The 13,115-nt window shown below is 33.9% G+C and overlaps 1 protein-coding gene across 1 annotated transcript in view; it reads right to left on the bottom strand.

Annotated features, from left to right (window-relative positions):
- Nucleotides 1-6,591: 6,591 nt before the first annotated feature.
- HSD17B3 (hydroxysteroid 17-beta dehydrogenase 3) overlaps nt 6,592-13,115 on the bottom strand; it is a 55,673-nt gene continuing 49,149 nt past the window's right edge. The window contains exon 11 of the mRNA XM_074281688.1: nt 6,592-10,698. Coding sequence (XP_074137789.1) covers nt 10,501-10,698 — 198 coding nt within the window. The 3' untranslated portion in view covers nt 6,592-10,500. The remainder of the gene's footprint in view (nt 10,699-13,115) is intronic.

The raw sequence follows: 13,115 nt of genomic DNA on the forward strand, positions 1-13,115 counted from the left end.
TTAAATCCAATTAAGTTGGTAAGGCAGCATATGGACACTTTAGAGAGAGACCTCAGACCTTAAGAAAATAGGTTCCATGTAGGAGAGAGTTCTTGGGACACAAAATGATTTGTATGTACATTGTGTTTAGGAGGAGATTGTTAGGTTTTGTGGGGGATATGGAGGAAGAGATAACACAATTCAGTTCAGCAAACATGTATGAAATATCCTCCTAATAGAGAATCATTCTAAATGTTGGGGGGTAGTGATAAAAGAATTAGATAAAATATAATCCAATCCTCATGCAGTCAAAAGAAATGTGGGTTATAATATATTTTATTTCATTAAAAATTTCCCAATTGCATTTTTTAAAAATTTAATAATTTTTTTTAAATTCTGAGTTCCAAATTCTTTCCCTCCCATCACTTCCCAACCCCTTGAGAAGGCAACCAATATATATAAAGACATGTAAAACATAAGAAATGTATTTTTGTATTTTGTATTTTATCTTTTTATTTACAAATAATATGCATGGGTAATTTTTTCAGCATTGACCTTTGCAAAACCTTCTGTTCCAACTTTTCCCCTCCTTTCTCCCACCCCCTCCCCTAGATGGCAAGTAGACCAATACATTTTAAATATGTTAAAGTATATGTTAAATGCAATATATGCCTACATATTTATATAGTTATCTTGGTGCACAAGAAAAATCAGACTTAGAAATAAGGTAAAAAATAACCTGAGAAGGAAGACAAAAATGCAAGCAAACAACAACAGAAGGGGTGGAAATGCTATGCTGTGATCTACATTCATTTTCTAGAATTCTTTCTCTGGGTGTAGTTGGTTCTCTTCATTATTGAACAATTGGAACTGATTTGGTTCATCTCATTGCTGAAAAGGGCCACATCTATCAGAATTGATCCTTATATAGTATTGCTGTTGAAGTGTACAATGATCTTCTGGTTCTGCTCATTTCACTCAGCAACAGTTCATGAAGAAATGTATTTTTTAAACAAACATACATCCGTCCCTTTTACATTGGTTTGGAGTTCTTTATGATGTAAAACCATAAATGCAATATCCATCTTAGGTTTTGATCTAACTCTTCTGAAAAAAAGCTTAATTAAAATCAAGAAAAGATTTCTCTTAGACAGTGAGAAGAAAGTATCAGTCTTAGGCCTTCTATCCTCTGAGGTTACGTGGCCCTGTGAATACAGACCTCAGCTTTTTGCCTGTCTTTGTGTTCATTTCTGTTCTAGATGAAGAGATTGAATACTCTGACTTGCCAATGTTCAGAAGGGTAGGAGTGAGGTGAAAAGGTAGAGTGGGGGGTTGCAGTCAGATCACTACTGATGCTTTGAAGAGCAAGGAGTGTCAGAATCTAAAGCAGTAGTAAGTGAGTAAAGGATTCATCCAGAAACAACAATACATTTGCACATGAATTTGGTGGAACCAATTCTGTGGAGGAATTGGGCTAAATCCTGAGTTTGAAGTAAAGTGACTTGCCATAAGTCATCTAGATATTAAGTGGCAGAGTTGAGATCTGAATCCATGACTCTTTCACAATGTTCACACTGATGAAATCACAACTAAGTGGTGCATGGATACAGCTGTTTCTGTATAATATGTTTCCTATTTGGGTTTTGAAAATATCCTAATTGAAATACTAAAAGCTCACCATCTTTCTTATGAAGAGTCAAGTCAAGAATTCTACTGACTGAGATTACTTTAAGCCTGAATTTCATCTTTTACATTCTGCTTCTAATAATTCTAAAAAGTAGATGTACTTCATGTAGAAAAGATTTTTTTTTAAATATGCATCTGATTTACCATTGAACTAACAACTCAGCATATTAACTCAGCATATTCAACAGGTTGACATAGCATGAACTGGTGACATGTTGTTTATACAAACACATATGGATCATTTTGTTAAATGCCTAGAACTTTACTACTCAGTTGGGAATTAGGATTGGAATGAAAGCATGGGGGTAGTGGTAAAGGGAAGTTCCCATTGCTCTTTCAGAAATAAATCCTGAATAAATAGATCACTGGATCATAGCATTCTATAACTATGATCTGGCCAACAAGTATTAAACAGCAGTTTCAGCAGAATTATTTCTTTCAGTCTCTTTCCAGTCTTGGGATGAGAAATCATTTCCTCATTCTTCATATCCCTCTTCCTTTTCTTACAGCCTAAGTTTATTACTGTAATTATGATCTCCTTCTGCTTTACTTTATTCTTGGAGATAAGAACCAACTTCACAAAAAAAAAATGTCCAATCAGTACTTTGTTTTATTTAATTTTATATTTTTAATATTTTTGTTATTCTAAATCTGACATATTAACTAATACATGAACATTTCAATAAATGAAGAAAAATAAAAATTGTATATAAAACCATAAATCTCTACTATATCATTTTTTTTTAAAAAAAAAAGTATATTAAGTAATCCAACAGGTTAGTTTCAAAGTTATGTCATTTGTCTATGTGCCTTTGAACCTCTTTTTTTTCCTGAGGAAATCCCTTTGGGATTAATATTTCCCTCCATTCACCCAGACTGTATCCTTAGAGGTTTGGAAATGATATGATTATAAATGATCACATACTCTAATAGCAACTTCAGTTTGAACACATATATAAATAGACACTGAAAGAAATGACTTAAACTTACAGATCAATACCAGGAGGGTGGGTTGGTTAAAATTCCCTCTACCCTCTCCTCAAAATAAAAGGAAATATCTTCAAAGCAAGAGGAAATGAGCAGAAAGGTAAATGAAAGATGGCTTTCTCACTCGAGGGAAGCAGGAAGAAGAAAGCTGCTATGGAATGGATTCTAATCTTACCAACCCCAGCAACTAATTGGATTCCCAATTAGTTCATGTTTCTCCCCTGCAAACTCTAACACCTCAAGAGATCTCAGTTCCATTTGCTTTCTCTATTTTCTATCTGTTACAGGATCATCAGCATCTAACTCTCTTCTGTCTCTCTATGTGCCTTCTTTCCATCTTGGCCATGTGGCTTCTCAGAATCCTCTTTCAAGACTTAAGAAACCAGAAGGATCCTGCAGTTTTTCCAGGGCAACCGAAGTACTTTTAGATTTTGGTTCTCTTGCATTTCAACAAAAAAGACCCCAGGAGGAGATTATTTGTAGGATCATTACATAAAACTGCATTTTGGCAGGGGGAGGGGGGAAGAATCCTTTATTTCATTTCAGTTTAATATCACAATGAGCAAACACTCTCGAATTTTGTCTGAAATTGCCAGAGCAGAAGATTCTTCCAAGTCAGCAAATCTGAACCCTTTTCATTGAAAAGGTGGCTGAAAGGGAACTCTGTTTTTTATCCATATTATATGGGGTTTGTTTCTCCTATAGCATCAAGTTTTAAGCCATTTGCACAATTAATGCACCCATTGCCATGCCTGTTAATGAGAACTCTTGCACTCAATCAATGGATCTTGCATAGTTTAAAATATCAAGAAAAGAATGCTTCAAAAACACATGATTTCATCAGTGTGAATTCATTTTGAGTCAGAAGATTAAAATCCCAACTCTGATTCTTAATATCTAGATGAGCTAAACACAATCAGTACCAAATTACCAAGTCCTTCCATCAACAATCACAAATCCTCCAATTTGCCTTTAAAAACTATCTTGAATTTCTGTTAAAAAAAAAAAATCACTGATAGCTAATCTGAAGATAAATCTCTCTGAATTTAGCTACCTGATTCTTAAATAAAAATCCACTCCTTCACCTATTCTTGAAGCTATTCTGTTAGATTTCCTGCTTTACTGAAATGCATTTCATGAATCCACAGCATAAGTTAATGAGAGATAGCAGTGTTCTGAGTCTTATTGCCAATACTATACAATGCAACACAATAACATGGTCTCAGGAGAGTCCTGAGTTCAAATACTATCTCTTATCATTTCTAACAGTATGACAACCTCTGCCAGTCTCAGATTCCTCATTTTTTAAATGGGGAGGCCTCTAAGTTTTACCTAACAATGAAGTTCAAATATAATATACATAAAGTACTTTGTAAACTTTAAAACTATATCTGGGGGCAGCTAGGTGGCACAGTAGATAGAGCACCAGCCCTGAAGTCAGGAGGACCTGAGTTCAAATACTTAATACTTCTTAGCTGTGTGACCCTGGGCAAGTCACTTAACCCCAATTGCCTCAGGGGGGAAAAAAGGTATTTTTTCCAATAATAGAGATTTGTGCTTCATTTGAATACACGCTATCACCAGATCCTCCTATATGACCTATCACTATCATATGAGAACATTGATTGGGATTGTATGGCCATGAAACAGAGTGAAACTAATTGGCTTAATAATAATCATAAAATACCCAACATCTACTTCTTACCCTGATATCACTCAGTTCTCAGTCTTCATTCCTTCCCCCATCCCACACCACCTATTTAAATCCATATTATTTTTATCTAACTTACTCTGGAATCATATATTTATATCCAGAAAGAGAAATTGGATAAATTTACAATGCTAAAGCCATTCCCAAAATCTAGCTCTACAAAGTAAATCTAGTTAAAGTTGGCTAGTGTGGTAAAACACTGCCCCTCTGTGGAGACTGTGAAAAGCATAAAACAAATTAGTAAATAAAGCCCTAAAATTGAAATTTGCTAATTAAAAAAAAAATCTCAAAAGAAGTCCATTCTACCTCTACCAATTCTCTATTTCTATCTCCAAAAAAAAATTTTAAGGAAAAATTCTAATGCTGATTTCCAGTTATGTAACTGAGATCCACTTTCCCTTCCTTGGTTCTTAAAAGGACTCTAGTGTTTAATGCAAAAACTTAATGAAATAACTCACATGTCTCTGCTTGGACTCCCTCAACAGGGTGGAGATTCCTTGGGGAAAATAAATCACAGAAACACAGAACTGAAAAGAATCTTCCAACCTTTTCACTTTGTTGTTCAATTCTTTCAATCATGTCTGTCTCTTTGTGACCTCATTTGAGATTTTCTTGGCAAAGTGCTCTTCCATTTCCTTGTCCAACTCATTTTAAAACTGAGGAAACTGAGGCAAATGGTTATGATCTGCCTAGATTCCCATAGCTAAAACATAAAACTATTCCAACTGAAAGCTAAGACATGAAATTATTTGCTCTAGATCACTCAGCTAATAAAGTGACTTAATTAACACTTGAAAATTAATCTTCTAGCAACCTTTAGTGTTCCAACATCTTGGCATTGGAATCAAGTAAAGCTTGAGTTCAAATTCTATTCTAGGTGAATTGCTAGAGATCTAGACCTGAGCCAAAGTAACCTTCAGGTGATACAATCTCTCGATTCCCTGGAGCAAAAATTCAAACTCCTCAAATGCCTATTAGTCCTAAGAATATTAGCAATAGTTTATTCATATGTTCCACTTTTCTTTTTATGAATTAAAGCTTCAGGGAAAATGTGCTTATAGAAAACTAAGTATAGTAATAAGTAATAAATAATAATACTTTTGGGCAGTTCTGAATCATCAACATTCTCAATAATCTCACAGAGGGAGAAGAGAAGGGAAAATTCTAAAAGGGGAAATGCAGTAGACATTCAGAGATACAGAATTATAGATAAATTCAATTATATAACTAGTTGAGAAAATTAAATTATTCCAGATCCTAGAGGGACCACTGTCTATATCATCAAACTCAAATGAATCTCAAATACTGAAATCGAAGCTAGGTAGCCCCAGTAGATAAAAGTGCTAGACCTGGAGTCAGGAAGTCTTGAGTTCAAATTTTACTTCAGTCATTTATTAGTTGTGTGACCATGGACAAGTCACTTAAACCTATTTGCCTCAGTTTTCTTAATGGAAAAATGGGGAAAACAACTGCCTATCCACCTCATAAGGTTGAGATCAAATGAAGTAATATTTATAAAGTGCCTTAACACATGGTAAACATTTTGTACATATTTTCCCCTTCCCCTTCCCTGCTCAAATCCATCAGAGCCTCTCCATTTGGCTTTGATATTCATTTTTCATGCTTTCAAAACTTTAATTTTCTATGATTCATAGTTATACAACAATACTTGCTGAATATGGAAAGGGATGGGGTTCAAACTTGTGATTTCCTTTGTATAAGGAAACCTTGGAAGCAAAAAATCCTCTTCCAATGCAGGTCAAGTTCTTTACAACTTAGAGTCTTAGGGAGTTTCCCAGAGCATTGAGAGGTTCATATAGCCAATATGAATCAGAGATATGGCTTTCTGGTTATGAAACTGACTATCCACTATACCATGTTGAGCATTGGTTTTTAAAAGATGGGCTTTTGTTTCTGGGAGAAAGGTGGAGTGATGAAAGGAGTTTACAAATGTTCCAAAGGCAATACAAATCATTCTTCTGTTTTCTTCTGGACCCAGTTTATTGCCTTTTTGTAATATCTGTCTAATGGACAAAAATCAAATAGATTCTCCATCTAACTTCATGTCTGGGAAATTGACATTCTTAAACCATGTCGGCTTTGTTATATGAATATTTAGGTCAAATTCTCTTGAGGAAGCTTTACCATGTTCTAGGACTTAACTCAAGAATGAATTAGGAAATGTTTAATAACCAGCTCTCCAGAAAAACAAAAATTTTCACACACACTTTTGAGTTTAATTTGTATTATTGACATTTTCTCCATCACTTTAAGTCTAGACAATGAACAAAACAATAAATCAAACACCGATTTGTAGGATTTTTCAATTTCCAAGGACAATGAAAATTTAACAATGACCTCAATAATCAGTTTAAATTGGCTCCAGCTTGATGTGCATGCAATGGGGTTGTTCACAAATTATAGGACTTCACTAGTCATAGAGTATCTTCTTTAACATGGACTCTGAGCTGGATTTACTCTATTATACTAGCAAATATTTTTGATAGCCCTATATCTTCTTGTTTCAAGATTTGCTTGATGTTTGTGATCAGTGGATCCATGAACAGTTATCTCTCATTATAGCTTTTCTTCTTTGTTTTATTTTATTTCCTAATTAATAAGCATTTGTCATCTCTCCCTCCCACTCTGCCCAATTTAAAAGAAAAAAGATCCTTATAATAAATATGCATAGTCAAGCAAAACAAATTCCCATTGTTGAGGTATAGAAGTGTGTTTCATTCTGCTCTAATTATGTCTGTCAAGTAATTTTATGGGAAGGGACTGTTTTATTTTCATCTTTGTATTTCCCAAGTGCCTACTATAGTGACTGACACATAATAGATAATTAATAAATGCTTGCTGATTGACCTATGAATTTAAGGCAGCATTTTGTTCTACTAAATCATGTCTTTTATAATTAACAAACAATAAGCACAGTGGGAGATTGTATTAGCTACATCTTTCAGTCAATTGCACAACAGTAAATATGTAGCCTATTATGGAATATTGTTTACAAAAAAGGTTGACTTCTCTATCAGTATTGTCAAATAGGATGCCCTCTATGGAGATGTAGATGATACTTCTAAATATTCTTTTAAAATGGAAAAGTAGACATATAAGTTGATAGTTGTTGAGGATATTTTTATCATCTTCTTTTTTGGTTATTATTAAGGGCTGAGATTGTGTTCCACTTTTTTAATATTGTCCCTTCCAAAAGATCCTGAACAAATATCTTCCATGTATATTTGGTTTATTTAAGCTGCTTTTCCCATATCATCCCTTTTTTTATACTTTGGACAATATTCCTCTAAGTACCTAAATTTTTATTTAAAATTACCATATACATTTTTGCCTTTTTTTTTATTTCTAACTATTCCTTATGTATATCTGAGATTGTGATAAAGAGTTTGTTATTGTAGCATCCCTAAATGATAGGATGGGTTCCCTGTGAAATGGTTATCCAAGGTCTAAAGTTCTCTCTGGGTCTATATCCTGAAACTATAATTCATGAATTCCTTGTTCATATTTTTACTTTTCACAGTCATTAGAGAACACAATTAGCTCAAAGTAAGGGTATTTACTCAAATAACAGATTAAGAAGATTTCCGAAATAACATCCTCTTTGCCCATAAATTTTGGGCTTACACTCCCACAAATACATATACCCAAACATATATACCAAGAGTAAACAAATATATAAAAAATATATAAGGGACCCATACATGAGGAGCACCTATCTATGGGTAGGTATATACCTCTGATACTGCAGGCCTCTTGTTCTCTCATTATAGTCTTTGAGAGGCTTTTCTTTGTGGGAGATGTCTTATATGGGCACAATACTCTGCAGGGTGTGTTAATATACTGAGCCTACTCTCCCTATGAAACTTAGTGCTACTGGGTTCAGTTGAAGTCGTTTCAGACATTGCTGTATTATGAGCTACGAGTCACTGACTACAGCCCATCTAGCAAAAGGAAGGAGCACCAAGCTTTTTAAACTGACCTAACACGCCATCCTTATTGTTGCCCTGCTCTTCAGATGCTCAAGTAGTATCATCTTTCTGTCCCCCTAAGGACTTCTGGGTCTTGCCATCTACCTACCAGTTAAATCTTTCCATAAATGCTATCTCCTTCTCTCCTTCTCCTTTAATTTTATCTCCTTGGTGCTTAACATATTATAAATGCTTAATGAGGTTTTCTTAATTCATACTTGACAAAATAAATGATGCTGAGAAACACAGCAGATACTTTTAATTTTTACATAAAAATTATTAAACTTTTAGATTACACATTTTAATTTCAAATACGCAAGCAGTCAAATGATGTAGCTTATCTGAGTCTTAAGCCTGTATAGTGAAGTGACAATGACAGCAAGTTATTCCTCTATCAAGATTCAGCAAATACCAATTCATTTTACTTCATATGTGCATTTTGAATTAAATAATTACTGCTTTGCATCCGTTGTCAATTGGAGCAAATTTGTTATTAACTTCAGCTTTAGTTTCAACTTTGTTTTCATTGGGGAAAAGGGATTTTTAAACACAAGAATCATACACAAGACTATACAATATTTTGGCCATGGCTTCACATATCTCTGTCCTCTAGGTTTACATATCTCATAGGATAGTACAATCCCCACACTTTGGAAAGTGTTGATTTAGGAGACTGTTGGGGAAGAATCGCTAGATCAATTTCATGAGATTATGTGGAGGTGATCTTTCGATTGAGCCCTTGACTCCATCTCTTTATGGAAGCTGTAAGGCATACCTATGAAGTATTTCCCTGGGAGAATAAATGACAACTCTTGGCTACTAGGTGTGAACTGATCAACTTATTGTATAACAGAGCAACACTTTTGAGTTGATTATTGACTCCATTTTCTATTCAAAGAAAAGTACTGTTCTTGAGAGCCATGATGTAAAAATAGAAAGATGATATTTGATCTAAAGGGAAACCTAAAATCAGAATTTGTTGGGAATTCTAAAAAAATAGCATTTAACCAGACTTTAGCAAACTGAATTTTAGAACTGAAAAGAATGTTGGAAATCATTTAAGGTAACCCTATTATTTCATAGGAGAAAAAAAAATGGAGAATGGCATCTACTTGCAAAAGATCATAGATGCCAGCACAGAAACCTTCTCCTTAACACTGTCTCCAATAGGTACTGGTTCATACATTCTATTAAAATTAATCTCCATCAAGTTACATTTTCTAATGCAGTTTGGTAGAGAATTCAAGTCCCCAGTGAAAACAGCCAACACCTCTTTTAAACCAGGAGAGGGCAGTAATCACATAAGCCAGATTGTTATATGCATATGAAACTAATTTTAAAATCTTCCTGCCATTTCCTATCCCACCTCCATCTCCTCCCCATCAGATAAATCTAACATAATAAAAATAATTGTGGCCCTTGGCTGACCCTCTTTGGCGCCCTATGATATTATTTTATTGACAAAAGTCTAATTAAATGGGTAGTTCTGGCTCAGTCTTCCCAACAGCTAAAACAAGATGTTAAGGAACAGCTCCAGAAACAGTTCAATCCTGAGAGGACTTTAGGGTCCGATAAAGCAGTTTATTCACCTTGATCCCATGAAGTATGTAAAGGAAGTATCTTCAGCTCCCTTTAATAGATGAGGAAACCAAGATTCAGAGAAATTAAATGATTTTTCTACAGGTCCCACAAATATTAAATTATCAATTGAGGATTCAACTCAATGTCTGTGAATTCAGATACATTTCTTTTTTCACTACATCATTTGGAGTATGGATTAGAGTTTGAAACTCTAGGTTGTTAAAGTAAAGGATAGATGAAAACTTAATTGTGAATGTTGTACAAAGGATTCTTTTTCAAGTATTAGATGGAATGCGTGTGACCTCTTGGGGTCCTTTCAAAATCTTGAGTTACTATGATTTGGTGATCTATTCAAACGGAACTCCAATGTCTTATCCACAAATGTCCCCCTCTTTTCTCTCATGCTCACACAAAGCCTGGAGTCACACTTTTTTTAACCATTCATACTTTTTTGTCACTCTTTAGCAGTCCAAATAAATTTCCAAACCCGAGGAGAAGCAAAATTATTTAATATTTTAAACATCTACAAGGTCTATTAGCTGCAACTTCAAGTTATTGAAGCGAGGACTATGGCTTCTGCTGGTCTTCAGGCAACCACCAAGAGTGGTATTGCTGAGTGTATCCATTGACTTCTTCTTCTTCCTCAAGAGTTACTTCTTGGATATTGGAATTTTGTTTTAAATAATTTGTGCAAGAGGTCAGAAAGATATTTTGAACCAGATCGCTGTAGATTACCCAGGAAGGAATCAAGTCTAAGAGGTGTGCCTTCACAAATCAAAAACACAAATATTAGTCTTCAGGAAGAAGTAAAAGCAATTAAGTTGACAAGTGAAACATTTTTAGTTTATGGATCTGACTTGTAAAAAAATTCTCAGTTCATAGAATTACATTTTTCTTCCAAAGTATTGATATCACTTGAAGATACTGAATCTGACTTTCCAGTACCAGTATTTGAGTTGCTCCATGAAAGCAATCCAGTCACTTTAGGAATTCATATTAACTGTTTCAGATGACTCCAAAGTCAGCCTTGATCTGATTGGGTAAGGGCCCAGCATCTAATCTAGGACCTTGTTTATAGTAGCCAATCAGTAAATGCTTGTCAAATTGTATTTAACCAAATTGTTAATGTGAAAATGATCAAGAGAAACTGATCTTTTCCCATTCTACCTTCTGTTTTTGTACCTTTCTTCCTCATGAGCAGATCTCTGACCACCTTTCCCCATTTACTTTCTCTATTACAATCTGGTCTGAAACCCCAAGCTGTACACTAAATATTAATAATCAATTATTTATACTTAGCTTGACAAATATCTCCTTTAGAAGTGTTTACATTGTTAAAAGGGGACAAAGTCTTAACTCAAAAGAATTGAATGTCTGAATATCTAATTAAATTAATTCTTGACACAAATATTAGGTTGCTCCTCCCCTTACAGACTTGTACCCTTGTAATGAGATATCTTTCAAAAAAAAAAAAAAACACAACTACTTAGATGATGCTAAAGTTTAATATAAACTGGATTTGAGGTAAGTGGATAAAATTAAAACTATATTCACTCAATCAATCCAATAATCATTTGTTAAACATTTACTATATGCCAAGAACCATACTAACCACTGGAGATGAAAGGACAAAAATGAATTATTACAAGCTCTCAGAGAACAAATCTCTTAAAGACAATATAAAGATAAATAAGTATACACAGAATAAATAAAAAGTAGATTAAAGAAAGAGGGCACAGAAGTTGAGAAAGCAGGAAAGTCTTCAAATAAAAATAATCCTAGAACTGAGTTTTGAAGAAAGCAGAGGGTTTTATAAGGTGAAGGGGAAGAAGTGCATTTTAAGCAGGGAAGACCCAGCTCATAGACTATAGAAATATCTCTTCTCTCTGCAACAGCATTGCCTCTAGCACTGTTTTTCCCAGCTGTCCTGCTAATCTCCATTGCCCTCGTTTGTACTTTTCCCTATTTTTTCTACTTTATTCCCACAACCACTGAAGATCTCAACCTTTCACAATACCTGCCAAAGACTTAAACTACCAGTTCAGCTACTGAAGACCTAGATCTCCTCTTCCCTACCCCTCCCCACCATGTGAAGTTTTCTGCTGGTTACCATGGTTGGCACAGAAAGCAAGAAGGAGGAATCCCTAGTTCTCCCTAATTGATGTTCTGCATTTGAACTTGGAAAAAAATTTCTCTTAGGAACTATTTTTACATGGTAGTCATGATGAATTGATGGACTTAGAAAAATATGGAAAAACTTGAACTTATGAAAGAAGATATTATCCACCTTCAGAGAAGCAGCAAACATAGTATCGTCTTACATAAAAGTATGTAAACAGATATGTTTATGATGATGGGTATCTATATTTATTAATGTGTATATATTAATTAATATAATATTAATAAAATAATATCAATTAAGCCTGAAGATATATATAATATATACATATAAATATCCTAGAAGATAGAAAAAAAGAATAAAGTAAAAAGTGAACAACAGAGAACAAAAGAAAACCTACAAGGAAGCGAAAATGGATAGCTCTGGACACAACATGTAGTATTTATTATAAAAGCTTTCTTGAAATGGAAATTTATTGCTTTATATTTTGAATATTCTCTTATGTTCACATGGCAATACACATAGCAACTTTTTTTTCTTTTTCTATTTTGTAATTAAGTTTTAAATAAATAAATAAATAAAATTTTTAAATCTTAGAAAATCTGAGATTTATGGTCACTGATTTCAATCTAACAGGTTATCTAAACCAGTGGTTTTCAAAGTGTGTGTCCAGAGAATCCCTAGGAGTTCTCTTAAACCCTTTCAGAAAATCTACAAATTCTAAATTAGTTTTTATTTCTAATGTGGTAAATATCTATAAATATAATCCATATAAACAATAACTTTTTAGACATATCCTTGATAATTTTTAATAATATAAATATACTGAGAACAAAAATTTGAGAACCACTGATCTAGAATAGGGATCTTAACCTGGGATCCCCATTGACAGATGACTAAGAATCTGAGAACTTGGATGGGGAAAAAAATTTTTATTTCCACCAACCTTTAAGTGAAAACATTTGCCTCATTCATTTAAAATCATTATTCTAGCTTATCATAGGCTTCATCAGATTTCCAAAGGGGTCCATGACTTAAAGTTACAGGTAAGTAAACTGAGTAC

Source organism: Sminthopsis crassicaudata, chromosome 1 (genome assembly GCF_048593235.1).
Source record: "Sminthopsis crassicaudata isolate SCR6 chromosome 1, ASM4859323v1, whole genome shotgun sequence".
Classification (NCBI taxonomy): domain Eukaryota; kingdom Metazoa; phylum Chordata; class Mammalia; order Dasyuromorphia; family Dasyuridae; genus Sminthopsis; species Sminthopsis crassicaudata.